The 16,995-nt window shown below is 42.0% G+C and overlaps 2 protein-coding genes across 2 annotated transcripts; one reads left to right on the top strand and one right to left on the bottom strand.

Annotated features, from left to right (window-relative positions):
- Window positions 1–2,047: 2,047 nt before the first annotated feature.
- LOC135933332 (E3 ubiquitin-protein ligase TRIM21-like) lies at window positions 2,048–3,211 on the bottom strand. Its single transcript, XM_065471487.1, has one exon. The coding sequence runs from the start codon at window positions 3,209–3,211 to the stop codon at window positions 2,048–2,050; it is 1,164 nt and encodes a 387-aa protein (XP_065327559.1).
- Window positions 3,212–10,573: 7,362 nt separating this feature from the next.
- LOC134632232 (cytochrome c oxidase subunit 5B, mitochondrial-like) lies at window positions 10,574–13,446 on the top strand. The gene is made up of 4 exons (XM_063480885.1): window positions 10,574–10,703; window positions 11,990–12,060; window positions 12,958–13,057; window positions 13,228–13,446. The coding sequence occupies exons 1-4, from the start codon at window positions 10,607–10,609 to the stop codon at window positions 13,338–13,340; spliced, it is 381 nt and encodes a 126-aa protein (XP_063336955.1). The 5' UTR covers window positions 10,574–10,606; the 3' UTR covers window positions 13,341–13,446.
- The last annotated feature ends 3,549 nt before the right edge of the window (window positions 13,447–16,995 follow it).

Below are 16,995 nucleotides of genomic sequence, written 5' to 3' on the forward strand. Positions count from 1 at the left end.
AACAATAATTAAAAGACTAAAACACTGAAATATTAAAAACTGAAGGTCCACCTGTGTGGATGATATCACTGATGGTGGATGTTCTGAGCTACTGGTGCAAACATGTCTGGCGGTGGTGGAGGTGTGGTCTGGATCAGCAGGCTTGAGGGGCAGTTCCAGGGAGGCTGGCATGCCAGCTGCAGCTTGTCAAATGTTCACGCTTTTCCTGTGTGGTGTGATATGGAGACAGTTGGAAAGCTGTCTGGAACAGTACTGATCAACAATTAAAGCGGTTAACAAGCACACTTGTTGCGAGTGGTGACTGAGGTTCATACTGGTTCTCTAAAATGCAACTGACTGACAGGTCAGAAAACTGATCAGTGATGTTCATGAGCTCTTCATCAGGCCTATCTGAACACACAGATGACCTTTGACCTTTTAGTGTGAGCGGTTTAAAGTTTCTGTGTGAGAAACACAGACCTTATAGTACCATATCGCCCCATTAGAGCACTTCACTCTCAGACTGCAGCCTTGTTGTTCCTAGAGTATTTAAGAATAGAATGGGAGGGAGAGCCTTCAGTTTTCAGGCCCCTCTTCTATGGAACCAGCTCCCAGTTTGGATTCAGGAGACAGACACTATCTCTATTTTTAAGATTAGACTTCAAACTTTACTTTTTCATAAAGCATATAGTTAGGGCTGGACCAGGTGACCCTGAATCCTCCCTTAGTTATGTTGCAATAGACATAGGCTGCTGGGGGATTCCCATAATGCACTGGGAGTGTTTGTTCTTCACTCACTGTTGTTTAGACACCTCTCTGCATTTAATCATTAGTTATTATTAATCTCTGGCTCACTTCCAGAGCATGTCTTTGTCCTGTCTTCCTCCCTTCACTACCAGCCAGTCGCAGCTAAGCTTGGTTCTGCTGGAGGTTTCTTCCTGTTAATAGGGACTTCCCACTGTCGCTGTTCAAGTGCTTGCTCATAGGGGGCCATATGATTGTTGGGTTTTCTGTGTATTATTGTACAGTCTTTATCTTACAGTATAAAGCACCTTGAGGTGACTGTTGTTGTGATTTTGTGATATATAAATAAAAGTGAATTAAATATTTCTGTTTAGCCTGAATTCTTTTACATTTTTTCAACAAATAAAAGGAACAAACACATTTTTTCTAACTGGACACGCTCCAAATCAGTGATTGTAAGTAAAGCTCTCTGAGATTTAAATGTGCTTTAATTGTTGCTTCGACAGTCATCAGGGAGCGCAACTGTGAACAAGAACAAGAGGCAGGAGGGAGAGAGGAGAAAACAACAGGTGTGTGTATGATTTATTTCATCCCATCACATATCACAGGTTAAACATGTAAAAATGAAGAGCATGATACTGGACATGCAGTGAGCATCATAGAGAATTCATAACAGTCAGCTTATTTCCATAGTGGAAACTCTGAAGAGCTCAGCTGGAGAAGAGGTGAAGAACATGGATGTATGAATATTTACAAAGTTCTTTGAATATTGTCCTGTCTTATCAGTTTTCAGTGAACAGACCAAAACCCCTCACAGACCCAAAATAACCAAATCACATTTTGTATTCACCCAAAGCATTTAACAACCTTTATTCTGAAATGAAGCTTTTTGACATTTATTCTCTGATATTTGGTCTTCAGCTCGAGTCTCCATTAATGGGAATATTTCTTGATTCAGCTTTTCTTCTGTTTGCATCAAATTCCATGAAAATCAAATCAAAGTGTTAATCAGAGTCCTGATAATCAGATTCTACAGAAAACACTGAGACTGTAGAGCAGGGGTCCCTAATCCCAGTCCACGAGGGCCAGTGTCCCTGCAGGTTTTAGATGTGTCCTTGACCCATCACAGCTGATTTAAATGGATAAATTACCTTCTCAACATGTCTTGAAGTTCTCCAGAGGCCTGGTAATGAACTAATCATGTGATTCAGGTGCGTTGACCCAGGGTGAGCTCTAAAACCTGCAGGGACACCGGCCCTTGTGGACTTAGGATTGGGGACCCCTGCTCAATATGTTCATTTGTTCCCTTCAATCAATCTGTTCATCAAATAAAATCAGTTGTTGATTCAGTTTGATTGACAGGACAGATGATCAGAGGTGCAGAGTTTTTACCACCATGATTCAGACAGGGACAGAAGAATGGGTGGAGTTTGTGATTGAAGGAGCAGCCAGTAAAGGAGTGGATAAGAACTGCAGCACCTACATCATAAAAGGAGACCAGACCCTCCTCGTAATCCACAAACACCCCCACCATCTCAGGGCCAGACTGAAGACAGAGGGGGACTGGAGGACCAGCACAAGCACTGTACTCATTTCTATTTCTCAGCCACACAGTCCAGAAACCATTCTGAGGACACAGTGTGATTTCTCCCTTCCTGTTGATCGACTCTCTGGCCACTCCTAAAGTCCACTCAGTCTTTCCTTTAACCTGAACCTCAAAGTAAAATGTGCCTGAAAAGAAACTCTGCTTTCCTAAAAGACCAGCACACTGAGAAAATCTCGCTGGGTTGTCTGGAAGTTTCTTCTTCACATCACTACAGTACACTTGCTTTCCATCATCAGACAGGGTGAGATTAGGATGTGCTGTATCAGGATCCAGAGTCACATCCACTGCATACTGCTCGAAATTCTTCAAAAACTTCTTCCTGAGTTTCCTGAGTGTCTCCTCCAGCTGAGCCACAGCTCTCACCACAGTCCCCTCATATGATGGTGGATGGACGCTGACCTCTGTCCAGTCCTTGGTGGGTGGAGCAGAGAGTGAGAGCTGCTCCACCTCAGAGCTTCTCTTCTTCAGCTCAAAGATTTCCTGTTCCAGATCTTTGATCAGACCTTCAGCCTGTTTCTCTGTTGCTTCCTGTTTGTCTTCAATATCCTTTATGAGCTCCTTCAGGCGTCTCTCAGCAGACTCCTTCAGAGCAATGAAGACCTGAACACCTTCTGCTTTCTGTCTGTCTGCAGCACCTTTACTCATCTTCACTGACTCTTTGATCTGCTGAATCTTATGTTGTCTCTTCTGGATCATCTGCTGAATTTCAGCCTCTGTCTTCTCCAGCTCTGCCTTCTGTCCTTCATATTCTTCTCTCAGAGGAACAAACTCCTGGTTCTTGTGGTCGGGAATCTCGCCCTGCTGCAAGCGGCACTTAAAGCCTTCCAACTCGATGTCGGTTAAATGTTCCGTAATGTTTAAGAGCTCCTCTGGTGTAGTCATGGCTCCCTGATGAAGTCAGAATATTTTATTAGTTATGTAGTTATGAATATCCTTTAAAAGCAGCAATGAGCAATCAGACTGCAGCCTCTACCTGTTCATGTTTCTACAGTAGAATCACCATGCTGACAACTTTAAAGTCTCTGTGCTGGTTTAATGTTTGATGCTACCAGGTTTGTGTTCATCACTATCACTGAGAGAAAGATCGAGTTTGTGCTCAGTAGTGGGATCTGTGCTGGTGTTGGGCTGTAGCCTCAGGTGTATGTTGATAAATGCTAACTATGACACAGACTTAGCTCATTTTACAGAGTAACATGAACATAACGTAACGAGTAGTGTGAAGGATTGCCGATAAGTGATATTGATAATGGAATCAGAACAGCTACATGATGATAAATCCTCATCCCTACATAAAAATTATTCACACAGTCTCAAATCCATCTCAGGATCATCTGCAATTACATTATTAAAATGTTTGGATTTTAGAAGCAACAAATTTATCAAAATGATGATGAACACTTTGACTTGTCATTCTGAAATGTAAGCTGCTGCTGATGACCAGTCATGGCACAGATTCATACAACATTTTGTTTCCACGCTCTTCATTCACATCTCATACCATCTATTAGATTTTGTCATTCTTGGTTAAAGTGGGGTGGCTGTACTATGAGGAAGGCCACTGATATTTGCTCACTTGTGTAACCTTTAACGTGGAGTTTTATTTTAAAATTGTTTAAAACATTAAAGGAAATCTAGTCCTCATCATTATGACCGATGTCAGCGTGGCAGTGAAAGCTGTTAACAGTGATCATTTTATCAGTTTTGGGGGCTTCGCCTCAACCGATGAAAGACAAGAAATGAAATGAAACCTCTTCTTGGTGAGGCACTTGTTCTGGCTGGTATACAATGGTTGAAGGTTCAGATCCCAGAATCAAAAACTTCATGTCCTCATTGAGATCAGCAAAAAGCATCTCATCATTTTTGTCTACTCTTCTCTCCACATTTTGAAGCTTCTTCAGTTCTAGTTCCTTGTTTGAATTTCTGGATATTTTCAGCTTTATTTTGAAAACCCTTTTGTTGATTTATATGTGTGTGTGTGTGTGTGTGTGTGTGTGTGTGTGTGTGTGTGTGTGTGTGTGTGTGTGTGTGTGTGTGTGTGTGTCCTGCTGTCTCAGATTTGTATGTTTGAGTCTAGTTTAGTTACTTCCTGTTTTACTTTGGTAGTCTGTTGTCACCTGTGCTCTAGTTTGAATTCTGCTGGGCTTGTCTGGTCACCCCTTGTTTGTCCCCCCCTTTGTTCCCCATCTGTTGCTCTCCTTATCTTGTATTTATCATCTCCCCTGATCTTTGTTGAGTTGATCATTCTGGTGTGTGCCACCTGGTGCTTTAGTGATTCCTCTCCCTGAGTTCCTGCAATGTTTTCCTCAAGGTTCCTGCTTTTGCTTTCTGTTTTATGTTCCCATCCATCTTCTGCGTTCTTCATTTAGGTCCCCAAACTAAAAACTTCATTCCACACAGCTAATCATCACACCTGTATGTATTTAATGCCAGGTTTGTTAGAAGTGACAGAGCTAACAAGAGACAGGAAATAAATGCTATGATATGTGGCACTGGCTCATGCTACAAGTAACAATAAACTGAATAAAAATACACAAACAGGTTTTTAATTCTGGTTTAAAACACAGCAAATCTCAGCTGTACTCACCAGTTTTCAGATTCAGGTACAATGCTGAGAAATAAAATATGAATTTCCTTCAGCGCGAAGCACAGAGGTTTCTCCCAACTGCAGTTCTGCCGACCACAAACTTTTAGTAATCTTGTTTTTCTGGTCTTGCTTTGCGTCATACTGTCAAGTCAAATCAAATCAAGTTGCTTTATTGTCATTTCAACCATGTGCAGTGGTACAATACACAGTGAAGCAAGGCAACATACCTCCAAGACCATGGTGCTACATACAGTCCTGATCAAAAGCTTAAGACCAGTTGAAAAATGGCAAAAAAAAAAAATTATATTTTGCATGGTTGGATCTTAACAAGGTTTCAAGTAGAGCTTCAACATGCAACAAGAAGAAATGGGAGTGACACAAAACATTTTTTTGAGCATACAGTTTATTGAAATAAACTGAAACACGCTGTTTTACAGCTGATCAAAATTTTAGGACCACACCTCCAAAGAGACCTGTAAACCCCCCAAAATACAAATCAACGTTCCAAACATCAACTCAGTAATGAGTAGCTCCACCATTATTGTTGATCACTTCAAAAATTTGTTGCGGCATGCTTGATACAAAAGTTTTTATGAGGTGGTGAAGACGGTCGCACGAGGGGTACCTACTATCTGGAACTGTTGTCCATTTGTGTAAACTTCCCTTGCTATCCATCCACAAAAGTTCTCAATTGGATTTAGATCAGGGGAACATGCAGGATGGTCCAAAAGAGTGATGTTATTCACCTGGCAGAAGTCCCTTGTCCTGCAGGCATTGTAGACTGTAGTGTTGTCCTGTTGAAAAATCCAGTCGTCACCACACAGACAAGGGCCCTCAGTCATGAGGGATGCTCTCTGCAACACCTGGACATAGCCAGCGGCCGTTTGACGGCCCTGCACCTCCTGAAGCTCCATTGTTCCACTGAAGGAAAAAGCACCCCAGATCATCATGGTTCCCCTTCCTCTGTGGTGCATAGAAAACGTCTCAGGTGGGATCTGCTTTGACTGCCTGCTCAACCATTTGGTTTAGCATATTTTGAGAGACTATATATAATGAACTGGAGTACTTAGCTTAACTCAACCTTATTGAGCCATCTCTACCACTTGGTTGAGTTATGTTATCCTAAAAAAAACACTAGATGGCACTGTGTCAGGATATGGCAGGCCTCATCTGCCACCCTCCAACCAGGAAATCAGAAAGCAAAAAATCACTCTGGACACATGGACTGTTTTGGCTAAAAGTTTTAAAGGTAAGTACATTTTTCTGCAGTATAAACATGTCAGAGTCTTTACTGAACATGATTATGTCATTTGATACCAGAAAATAGCTGTAATAAATCCATAATATTTTTTTAAAAACATGCTCAACCAAACGGTTGATTTGTCAATTGATGGTAAGAGTAGCAAAACTTAGCTAATGTTTAGAACTGTTGTTTTAACATATGAAATTGACTATTTACTATTGAATATAAATAATTTAATGAAGTTTAATGAATGCTTGAAGTTCTAAAACATTAGAGATTCGATATAAGGCTTGCAGGGTTTTCACTGGCTCTGAAAAAGAAGATGCAATTCTTCTAGGAAGGCTTAAACAGTCTTTACGGGGTCCAAGTAATCCTCAAGGAGGTCTGACAAGTTGTGACAGTTTTTGAGAAGGGACCACAGGTCTTTGAGAAGATTTAGGGAGTCCTGTGGCAGGTCCTTGAGGAGGTTCTGTATGTTAGAAGGAGGCCCTTGTTGAGAAATCTTGATAAGAGAAAACAGGAACCACCAAGGAGTACCGGAATGATAAAGAGACCATCCTGATTCTTGAGGTGCTTCTGCTGGTCCTTGATATGAACCTGAAGAAGCTTGGTAGTTCTTACTGGGGTCCCAGAAGTTCTTGGTAGGTAGTGGTCCTTGACCACGCAGACGACATCTGTGGCAGCTTCAGTGGGTCATTGCTAATGTTCCAGTGATTCAAGCTGCTCTTGTATGTTGAGGGCATAATAAATGTCCAGCACCTAGACACCTCATTGGGTGTCAAGTGCATTGGCACTGTTCGACCAAATCGCACAGGTGGAGCCACTTTGATGACAGACAAAGAGCTGATGAAGAGAGGGCGTGGAGCTTTTGACTACAGGTCTGCTGAAGGTGTGATCTCAGTTAAATGGTTTGACAACAAATGTGTGAACCTGCTAAGTAATGCTTCTGGGATCATGCCACTTTCAACTGTCAAACGCTGGAGCAAAGAGTCCAAGGCGAAAGTTATGATCCCATGCCCATCACTCATCCCTGCATACAATGAGCATATGGGAGGGATAGATCTCTCTGACATGCTGGTACACCTGTACAAGACCCCAGTCAAGTCTAAAAGATGGTACCTGTTACTCTTTGGTTACATGCTTGATCTGTCCATTGCAAATTCCTGGCTGGTCTACAAGAGGGAATGTGGACAACTAAACCAGAAACCAATCACACTCAAAAGATTCCGCCTGGCAGTTGCGCATAGCTTGAAACAAGTCAACAAGCCAGCATCCAAAGTTGGCCGACCATCATCCAGCTCTCCACCACCACCAAAGAAACGATACACCCCAAGACCCTCACAACTACAGCCAGATGTGCGATATGACTGCTTTGGGCATTGGCCACTTCACTGTGACAAGCGAGGCCGATGCAATTACTGTCCAAAGGGCGTCTCAAGATGGAAATGCCAAAAATGCAATGTTTTCTTGTGCTTGAATGCCAGTCAGGAATGCTTTGCAGTGTACCACCAGAAGATCTAATCATCAAGGGGTATTGGTGAAGTTGCATGAACGGCAAAAGAAAAGAGCCAGAACTGTTTCAGTGTGTTCTCAAATTTTTCCAGTGCAAAATGGTAATGGTATATAATATACCACCAGAATTTTCTGGAAAATAAAATAAAAAATGTTAGTGCTGTTCCAACACTACAGTGAAAAGTTTATGTTAACAACAGGTCAAAAGTGAATATGTATGTTTATGAATTTTCGGTAATTGCAGATCAAGTTTTTGATCAAATTTACAATATTTTTGTGTTTTATACATTTTGTGGTTTGTTATTATAATGGCCACTGTTGAAATGGAATCCAACAATGTTTGATGTTTTACTACCACAATGAAGTGGGTCAAATACAAATTTGGGTAGTTATTGTTTTGCAAAATGAGTATAACCTTTACTTTTTTCTGCTAGTTATGTCTGTAGAACTTTATGTAGTTGTACCATAGAGAGACATCTCAACCGTTTGGTAGAGGGTAATATTTAAAAAACTATAAGGTGTGTATGAATTTTTTTTTTTGATTGTGATCATTATTGACCTAAAGGAATAGAAAATATGGACAAATAATTTTTTCATTGTATTTTTCTTGGTGAGGCAGTCAAAGGGTTAAATATTTTTCATCAAAGAATAAAACTTTCTTCCACACTTATATTGTCCAATGTTTGGTCCTCTCTTGGAGAAGAGGTCTTGAAGACGATTTTTGTTTTTCAAGCTCTTCAGTCTTAGCTTGCCGTCTGGTGGTTATGGGGCTGCAGTTGGCACCAGTAACGGCCTTAATTTGAGTCGATGATCACCCAGTTTCTTGACTGACAGTCAACTGGAGCTCAGTGCTGGTGAAATTATTTTGGTCTTCCACTTGACTTTTTTGTTCAATAACACTCAGGATCATTTAAGAAATTCCAAATGACTGTCTTACTGCGTATCACCTCAGCAGCGATGGCGTGCTGAGAGAGACCCTGCTTATGCAGTTCAACAACCCGACCACGTTCAAAAAGGGAGCGGTTTTTTTGCCTTTGCCATCAGAATGTCATGACAGTGTGACTACCTGACAGAAAATAACAATGACTCAACATTTTTGCACAGTTTTGGCCTTTTAAAGGCATGTTGTCCTAAACTTTTGATCAGCTGTAAAACAGCCTGTTTCAATTTAAGCATTGTTTTCAATAAACTGCATGCTGAAAAAAATGTTTTGTCTCACTCCCAGTGTCTTCTACCAAGTCTGGCGGCTTGGTAGAAGACACTGTTTTGCAGTCTGGCAGTGAGGGCCCAACTGCCCTGCTGCCTGAAGAGTGTGTGTGAGGGGTGCGTGGGGTCCTCCGCAATGCTGGTGGGTTTGCGGTGCAGCGGGTGCAATAAGTGTTTGTGATGGAGGGAACAGTGGCTCTGTTCATCTTCTCAGCAGTTCTTACTATCCGTTGTAGGGTATTGCAATCCGATACGTTAAAGCTTGATCAGCTGTTGTTAGAAGTTATTTAATATTAATTTCTAGTATCAACTGATGTTTGCTGGAGCCACAGCTGTAAAACTGCTGGTCATGATATCGGTTTGGATATGGGGTGAGAGGGAAACATGAAGATGAAACCAGGAGATGTCCTTACTGAATCATCAGAGCTGAACAGGTGATGGACAAACAGGTTTACCTTTGAGGTGACATGAATGAGTTGAAGGGAAGTTATGAACTGTTTCTAAGAAACAAATGACACCAGGATCCTTTTCTAAGTATCTGACAGCTGGTAACTGTGCAGGGGCGGGTCTAGCAAAGTTTTGCCAGGGGGCCAGGTAGGGCATTAGCAGAGAAAGGGGGACACAAAGACATGCTTTTCTTTCTTATTCTCATTTAAAATGTCTAGCTTTTAATAAATAATCTGGATCTTACAACTAAAGTTTTTATCTGATGTAAAATGTATAGAAATCATACATATATACCAACAAGACAGTGTACATCACTGTCACTGTCAGCGGTTGTTTTCATTCAAAGGCTTTATGGCTTTTCCTGTAATACCTGGTGGGCCGGTCTCTAGTCAAAATGCCCGGGCCAATTTTTTGTTCCAGTCCAGCCCTGGCCTGCACAGTCTTGTGTCTGTATTGATCTGTTCTGTCTGGTGTTGTACTGTCTGTGTTTTGTTTTTTGCAATTTTTGCAATTTTGCACATTGCACTTTATGTAGTCCTGTGTTGATTGTCTTTTATATGTCAAATATAGCACCATGTACTGCAGTGGTACAGCACTGTGTACATGTTTGGAATGACAATAAAGCCACTTGTCTTGTCAAGCTGAAGCAGATCATTGTCACTATTAACTCCTGTGTATAGAGTGTGATCCTCAGATGTCGTTCTGGGTTCTTCTGTGACCTCCTCAATGAGTCACTGATGTCCAGGTTGTTCCAGGTTTCATCCATGTGTGGCTCATGGCCTGACTGATGATGTGAGTAGTTGTGTGTCTTATTTTGAAAGAAATATTTACACGTTACCATAGCGACCAGAGAGCATAAAAGGTCAGAGAGGAGGACGATACTCTCAATGGTGTTGGCGCATTTCAGGGGGAAGCTGCTAATAAAGTTACACAATTACATAGTGAATTCGCGTTATTATACTTACAAAATACCACAATTTTTGCCTTGTCGTATCCTTTTTTTTGTTATATTAATCCGCGACACCTTTTAGCCTTAAGGCTTTGTCGGGCTTTCTTTGTAGTGCACCCTGAGGCATGCACCTGAGGACAGGTGGGCTGTAACACACACGTCACATTATGAACCGTGATGCTGATGTCACATATTGTAACTTCTCCTGAATCTGGAGATCCACAGGTGGCGCTAGTGCACCTCAAAGCTGCCAATAAACAAAGAAGAAGAAGAAGAACCGCTCCACAAATATGACGTCATCACCAATCGACCTAAGTGATCGCTGAAGAAGGAGAAATGGCTGCAAGGTTACTGCTCCGCTCCGCCGTCAGAGCCGCGGCGGCCTGCCGCTCCGTCCGGGCCCCCGCTCTGAGCCGCAGCATGGCAGCAGGAGGTGAGCTCCAAGCCGGCACAGAACACCTGGAACTCGGCGGGAACAGGCGGCTTAGAGAGGGTTTAATCCGCGGGGAAGACGGAGAACGCCGATCGCTTCCTGTCCCGGTGACAGCGCCGCTCAGACAAGACTTCATTCAGAACCAATATAAATGACGGATCGGCTCATTTTAAAACGATTAAACGGTCCAATCAGTAGATTTTAATAAACCCATGTTCAGATCGGCACACTTTAAAGGACGGAACACCGGAAATAGCCGCGGACAATTGGCTGTTAATAGCTTAGCAGCGTTAGCAGTTTGTTAGCTTCGGGAGGTCAGAGTTCAATTTAACAATTAATTATTAGTCAATTATTCAATTATACAAAACGCTCGGTTAATCGATTACATTACTGCTTTCGGATAGTAATGAATATCTTCTCTGGTTATAATTATCTAATCTGATTGATTGATTGATCTTTTATTCGGGAAAAATCTGCTATAAAACAAAGTAAACTTTCACCCAAAGACAGAATCTCACATAAATGTGTCTGAATATGAAATGTAAAGAAGACATGAACAGGACGAGAAGAGCTCAGACTGGCTTAAATTAAATGTTTAAAGAAGTCCCCAAAGTTTGATTCTGTTCATCTGGACGTAGCGTTTTCAGTGGGAGAAACGTTTCGTCACTCGTCCAAGTGACTTCTTCAGTCTCAGCTGACTGCAGGTTTCCCCAGTCTTATAAACAGTGCATTTGCATAATGACTGAAACGGTCATTATGCAAATGCACTTGGATGAGTGACTAAACGTTTCTCCCACTGAAAACGCTACGTCCAGATGAACAGAATCAAACTTTGGGGATTTACTTACCTGGATGATTGAGCATGCATCAAGATGTTTAAAGAAGTCATTGTGTTTCTGAGCATGAAGTCTGCAGACAGCCATGTGTTTTTCCACCTGTGTGTATGTGTGTGTGCGGCAGCATGAGCTTACTGTAAACTCAGATCAAAATGAACAATAAAGTATGTTATCAGTTATTATTTTCTAAATAAAATAAAGCAGAAACATTTAAACTTTGAGTTTTCCCTCATAAGTAAAGTATAATCTGAATTTTCTCCACTTTAACGGTTTTCTTGGCACGCTGTGAGGAACGTTTGATGCTTTATTTCTCATTTTTGTTAGTATCTTGTGAAACGACGTAAATGTAAACACTAAAAAAATATCCTCTGTTTTTCTTTTAAACAAAGTATTGGTTTATGTGTATGAATGAAAATGAGGTGAAGATGAAGGCTGGTTTTGTGTTCACAGGGATTCCCACTGATGAAGAGCAGGCCACAGGGCTGGAGAAGGTCATCATGAAGGCCATGAAGCAGGGCGAGGTAAGATCGCTGAGTTCATTCAGCCCCGTTTGACCTGACGGGTCTCTGGGGTATCTGAGGGTATCTAAGGCTACGTTCACACTGCAGCCGAAAGCGCATCCGACTTTTTTGACCCTATGCGACCCATATCCGATGATGGTGTGACAGTGTGAACAGCACAAATCCGATATTTTCAAATCTGATCTGGGTCACTTTCGTATGTGGTACTGAATCCGATACATATCTGATGTTTTAGAAAGCGACTGCTGTTTGAATGGTCAGGTCGCATTAAATCCGTCTTTTACGTCACTGACATAAGACAGACGCCAATTATCAGTGCTGGAGAAGCGCCCGATAAGACATCGCGAACGCTTCCTGGCCATCCAGTGAAACTGTTTGGAAGACAACGTTGGAGAAACGTGAACATTTTATTTGTACTGTATAATCTGCAGATTCTGACAGAAATCTGCAACTATCCTTTGAAGAACCGCTCCTCTCTAAAACAGCAATAAGAATAATTATTAGGCCATATGTACCGTAACAAAATAACTTTAACTTAAAGCAAAATTGGGAAACGTAAAGTCCGAAACAAGTCTTTATATTAAGGGCCATCAGTCAAACAATACTGTTGGGTCTGGGTCTAAACAGAGCGCGTTGTGTGTGACGTCTTCTTTTGCGCATGCGGGCCGCTTTGAGGGTTCACACTAGAGCGCGTTTGCTGTCACATTTTATTTGTAGTGTGAACAAGCAGACAAAAAAAATCGGATTTGGTCAACAAATCGGAATTGAGCATTAAGACCTGCAGTGTGAACGTAGCCTAAGTTGTCCTCCTCCTGCACATGAAGATGATGAAAGATAAACTTTGAGATGAAACTGATGTTGAATACTGATTCCATCTGATTCCTCCCCCTCCTGTAGGACCCCTACAACATGATGAAGCCGAAGCACTATGCGGGTTCCAAGGCCGACCCCCACCTGGTTCCCTCCATCACGAACAAGAGGATTGTGGGATGCGTGTGTGAGTTGTTGTTTCCTGTGTGAAAGCGTATGTGAGCAGCGGCAGCTTTCTCAGACGAGGGTTAAATTCGCCTCCGGGCTTAAAGGGGGTGGGGCTTATTCCTCACTGGGGAAACCTGAGCATGTGTGTGAGCTGCAGGTTAGGGTTCTCACCCAGTTTCCTGTGTGCAGGTGAGGAGGACAACACAGCCGTGGTCTGGTTCTGGCTCCACGAGGGTGAGGCCCAGCGCTGCCCGTCCTGCGGCGCCCACTACAAGCTGGTTCCCCATGAGCTCCCCCACTGACCTGCCTCCTCTTCCTCCTGCGGAGGAAGCGGCACTGTCCGCTTCCCACCTTCTTCTACTTGACATACCTGTTGACCTCATCAGTCGTTGCTTACACGTTACATGTACTCGGGATCAGACACGTTCGGGGAACAAAGAGTTTCTTCAGACATTTCCATTCAGTCAGTTTACACACAAAATTGTACTGCACACGTTACACTCCTCCCACCTCCTGGGAGCAGCCAATAAACTTTAACTTCCTGTCAACCCGCTGTCTGTGTCATCTGTTCCACCTGAACGTGGAAGTGTAGCTGTGAAGTTCTCACCCAGCATCAGAATAGCAAACTGAGGATGAAAGAATGAAGTGTACCTGTATTCACTGTCAGCTCCTAGTTTATTTATACAATTTAAATATTAACAGACGCCTGTGGTTGTTTCTGTGTTGTCACATTAATGAATGTGTCAGATTACACACAGGTTAATTATAGTGTTAGTGTTTTATTTTTGGACCACAGCTGCTGAATATATCAAGAAAAAGAAAGTTAAGATCAGAAAGTTATTGGTGCTAAATATGATGTACATAAAACTAATACATCAGACTGTTTACATCAAAATTTTAATTTAATTTATTCCAGCTCAGCTGGGATTAGTAATTGAGTCTTTTAAATAAAGCGTTAACATGAAAATGAAAAACTGAGTGAACATGAAGCAGTGAGAGCATAAACCTTCAGTGTTCAGCTCGCTCTATTATTATCGAAATGTAGTGTAGAAGGTTTGTATTGAAGTAGGAATCAGAAATGTTTGATCACACGGTGATGTGTAATGACAACATGGATGATTATTAGATCAATCTGCAGTGTATTTCTGAAAAAGACTTCTTAAAGCTGTCGTGCATGCTGGGGTCAACTTGACAGAGAGGCAGATGTGACATCACAATAATCAGATATTCATAATCCCCTTATACCAGTATATCATTTCCTAAATGTTGACAAGGCATCAAGAAACAGTTTTAAACAGCATCAGCATCACTCTGACCTTCAGATCAATCTGTTGACCCTGACAGAGAGGTCAGAGGTAATGTGACTTATTTATGTCACATGAACTGGAGCCCTCAGACGATGGAAGCCAGATCACAAACAATTTTATCAGAATCATTCAAAACTGCTCAGTGGGATTAATGAAATTTAGGATGAACTTTGAAGTTATAGATTATTTACAGTTTGTGTTGATCATCTGATTTACTGTGATGCTGATAATTTCCTAACAGGTGATATGTATTGTAGATGGATAAAGTACAGATTATAGATGGATTATAGATTAAATATAGTTTATAGATTGATTAAATGTAATTGAAATGTAATCTCAGAAGTCTGTAGTCACTGCTGAGCCTCTGGCAGCAGGGGGCGCTTCTTGCTAATAGAATCTAAAGTGTTTCGTACATGATGCTATGAAGACACGGAGTCCTGTTCACAGTAGTGATGAAGTGGATTAAGGAGCCTGCTGGCGTGAGGCGAGGAGGTGAAAGGTCTGTTTGGTCTGAGACGTCAGCACAGTCACTGGCGAGTCTTGTCACAGGTCAGGTCACCCCGCCACCACAGGCGGAAACAGCTGTCTGCAGCTTCCTGTGACAGGAGTGTAGGTTCATAGATGGTGTGAAATGGTTCACACTGTTTCTTAAAACTGTCATCACAGCTTTTTAAAGCACGCATCACGCAGCACCCCTGCTTTGCTTCCTTTAGTTTCCGCTCAGAGCTGCACACGAATAAGAAAATGAGCTGAAAGGGACTGAAGGAGCCCAAAGAGCTCACTCAGAACTTTGTTAACGATGATCTCCATTTCCGTAAGAGCGAAGCTGCTGTGTTGGTGTGTGTCAGCTCTTCCTCTTTTATTTTGGTGACAGGTTTTTCTTTTACTTCCTGTGTTTCTTTCCTGGATTCATGTCAACTTTCGTCCTGGTCCTCTACTCGGTGCATGTATATCTGCTGTGAGTGTCCCTTTGCCCTCGATGCTGTGCTCCCTCGGTCAGTGATTCTGGGTATTTTACTTTTCAATGAATTTTCATTTCATTTCCTAATGGATTAATGGATTAGAGGCGTGTCAGCCTCCTGACTCAAGTCTGAGAGGATGATACAAGTGAGATGAGGTCAAGAAGAGCATACAGGTAACACCTGGAGTTGTGGCATGAATGTGGAGGAACACATTAAATACCTGATGTGGTAGAGCAGACATAAATGTTGGTATTACAGCAGTTCTGCAGCGAGGAGCTTAGTTCAGGTGATCTTGTCCTCCATGTTGGCTCCTGAGAGCTCAGATTTCAGGTGAAGCTTTAAAGTTCACAGGAAACAGCAAAGGTCACAAAAACTGAGGTCTGAGGAAGCAGCCAGACCTGTTTGAGTCAGAAGGTCCAGTCTCACCTGCACTGAACGGACCAGCATCACAGAGGAGAAGGTTACAGGCGAAAGCAGGACGTCTGACGGTGCCAGCGATGCAGCGCTGGGGAGCCTCGAACGAGCTGAGCTCACACTGAGAGTTTGTGAAAGTTGCTGGTGCTGACACTCACTTGTGCTTATTTTTCTTGTATGAACATTTCACAGAGGTTAAATTTAAGAGGTCAGGGTTCTTCACACTGACAGAAAGGAGACCGGTATGACCAGGGCCGTGCAGAGACATTTAAAGGGGCGGGTGCTCAAAGTTAAAAAAGGGGCAGATAGAACAGGCTGAATAACAACTCACATTCATGACGAATCTAATATGGAATCGCATCATACTATATGACTGTCACCAGGTGGGGACAATGCAAAGCAAATGTAGCCTATGTTCTACCTGATGGTGTACAATGTTGCTGTTGAGGGATTACTGCTGCTCCTGTTACTGATAGTGCTGGAGGGCAGGGCTGTGTTGTTCTGAGACTGTAGACATTAAAAAGTCCATAGGTAGCTAAGTAAACAAGTGCTTTGAGATAAAAATAAAATGTAAAAAGATTGATGACAATGCTTGGAACCATAAGGCAACAGATTTTAAAAACTGGGAAATAAACTGAAACCAGAATATTAGTAGTACAAAAGACAGGGGTGGTCATGGTAGGGTGAAAATGTATTTTTAAAAAATCTATACAGACAGCGTGTGTGTCCTGTTAGCACCTTCTAAACATCACAGAGCACAGAACATCACAGCATCAACTTTACCATGGGAGGGATTAGATTGTAGAACCGTAAAATCTTCTTTCTTTCTTTCTTTCTTTCTTTCATTCATTCAAATATTAAAATTAACAATACAACAGGAGGATAAATCAAACATTTTATTAATCAGAAAACAAAAACAAACACAGGGTATGTTTTGGAAAGAGCAGGAAGAAATAAGATGCTTTTCATGTCCTGTCCCAAATGATAACAGTAACTTTGTGTTTGCCATGTCCCGAAAAATGTCAATGACATCACTGTGGTTGACTGGAACATCCTTCTCAACTGCCAATAAAAGAAGGTCTGACAACCTCTCCTCTGAGCAAAGGGTGCAGAGTTTGTTTTTAACTAGTTTTAGTTTTGAGAAAGAACGCTCCCCAGTTGCTGTGGACACTGGGAGTGTTCCATATGTCTTCAGCAGCTCAGTCATGTTGGGGAAGATCAGATGTGCATTGTTTTCTTTGACCACTGAAAGAATGGATGCCACACTGACTGGT

The sequence above is a fragment of the Pelmatolapia mariae genome, linkage group LG7 (genome assembly GCF_036321145.2).
Source record: "Pelmatolapia mariae isolate MD_Pm_ZW linkage group LG7, Pm_UMD_F_2, whole genome shotgun sequence".
Classification (NCBI taxonomy): domain Eukaryota; kingdom Metazoa; phylum Chordata; class Actinopteri; order Cichliformes; family Cichlidae; genus Pelmatolapia; species Pelmatolapia mariae.

Excerpts from the sequence above, each read along its gene's own strand:
- LOC135933332 (XM_065471487.1), bottom strand. The coding sequence starts at position 3,211 with ATGACTACACCAGAGGAGCTCTTAAACATTACGGAACATTTAACCGAC.
- LOC134632232 (XM_063480885.1), top strand. The coding sequence starts at position 10,607 with ATGGCTGCAAGGTTACTGCTCCGCTCCGCCGTCAGAGCCGCGGCGGCC. Across the intron at positions 10,704-11,989 it reads CCGCAGCATGGCAGCAGGAG|GGATTCCCACTGATGAAGAG; the intron begins GTGAGCTCCAAG and ends TTGTGTTCACAG. Across the intron at positions 12,061-12,957 it reads AGGCCATGAAGCAGGGCGAG|GACCCCTACAACATGATGAA; the intron begins GTAAGATCGCTG and ends CCCCTCCTGTAG.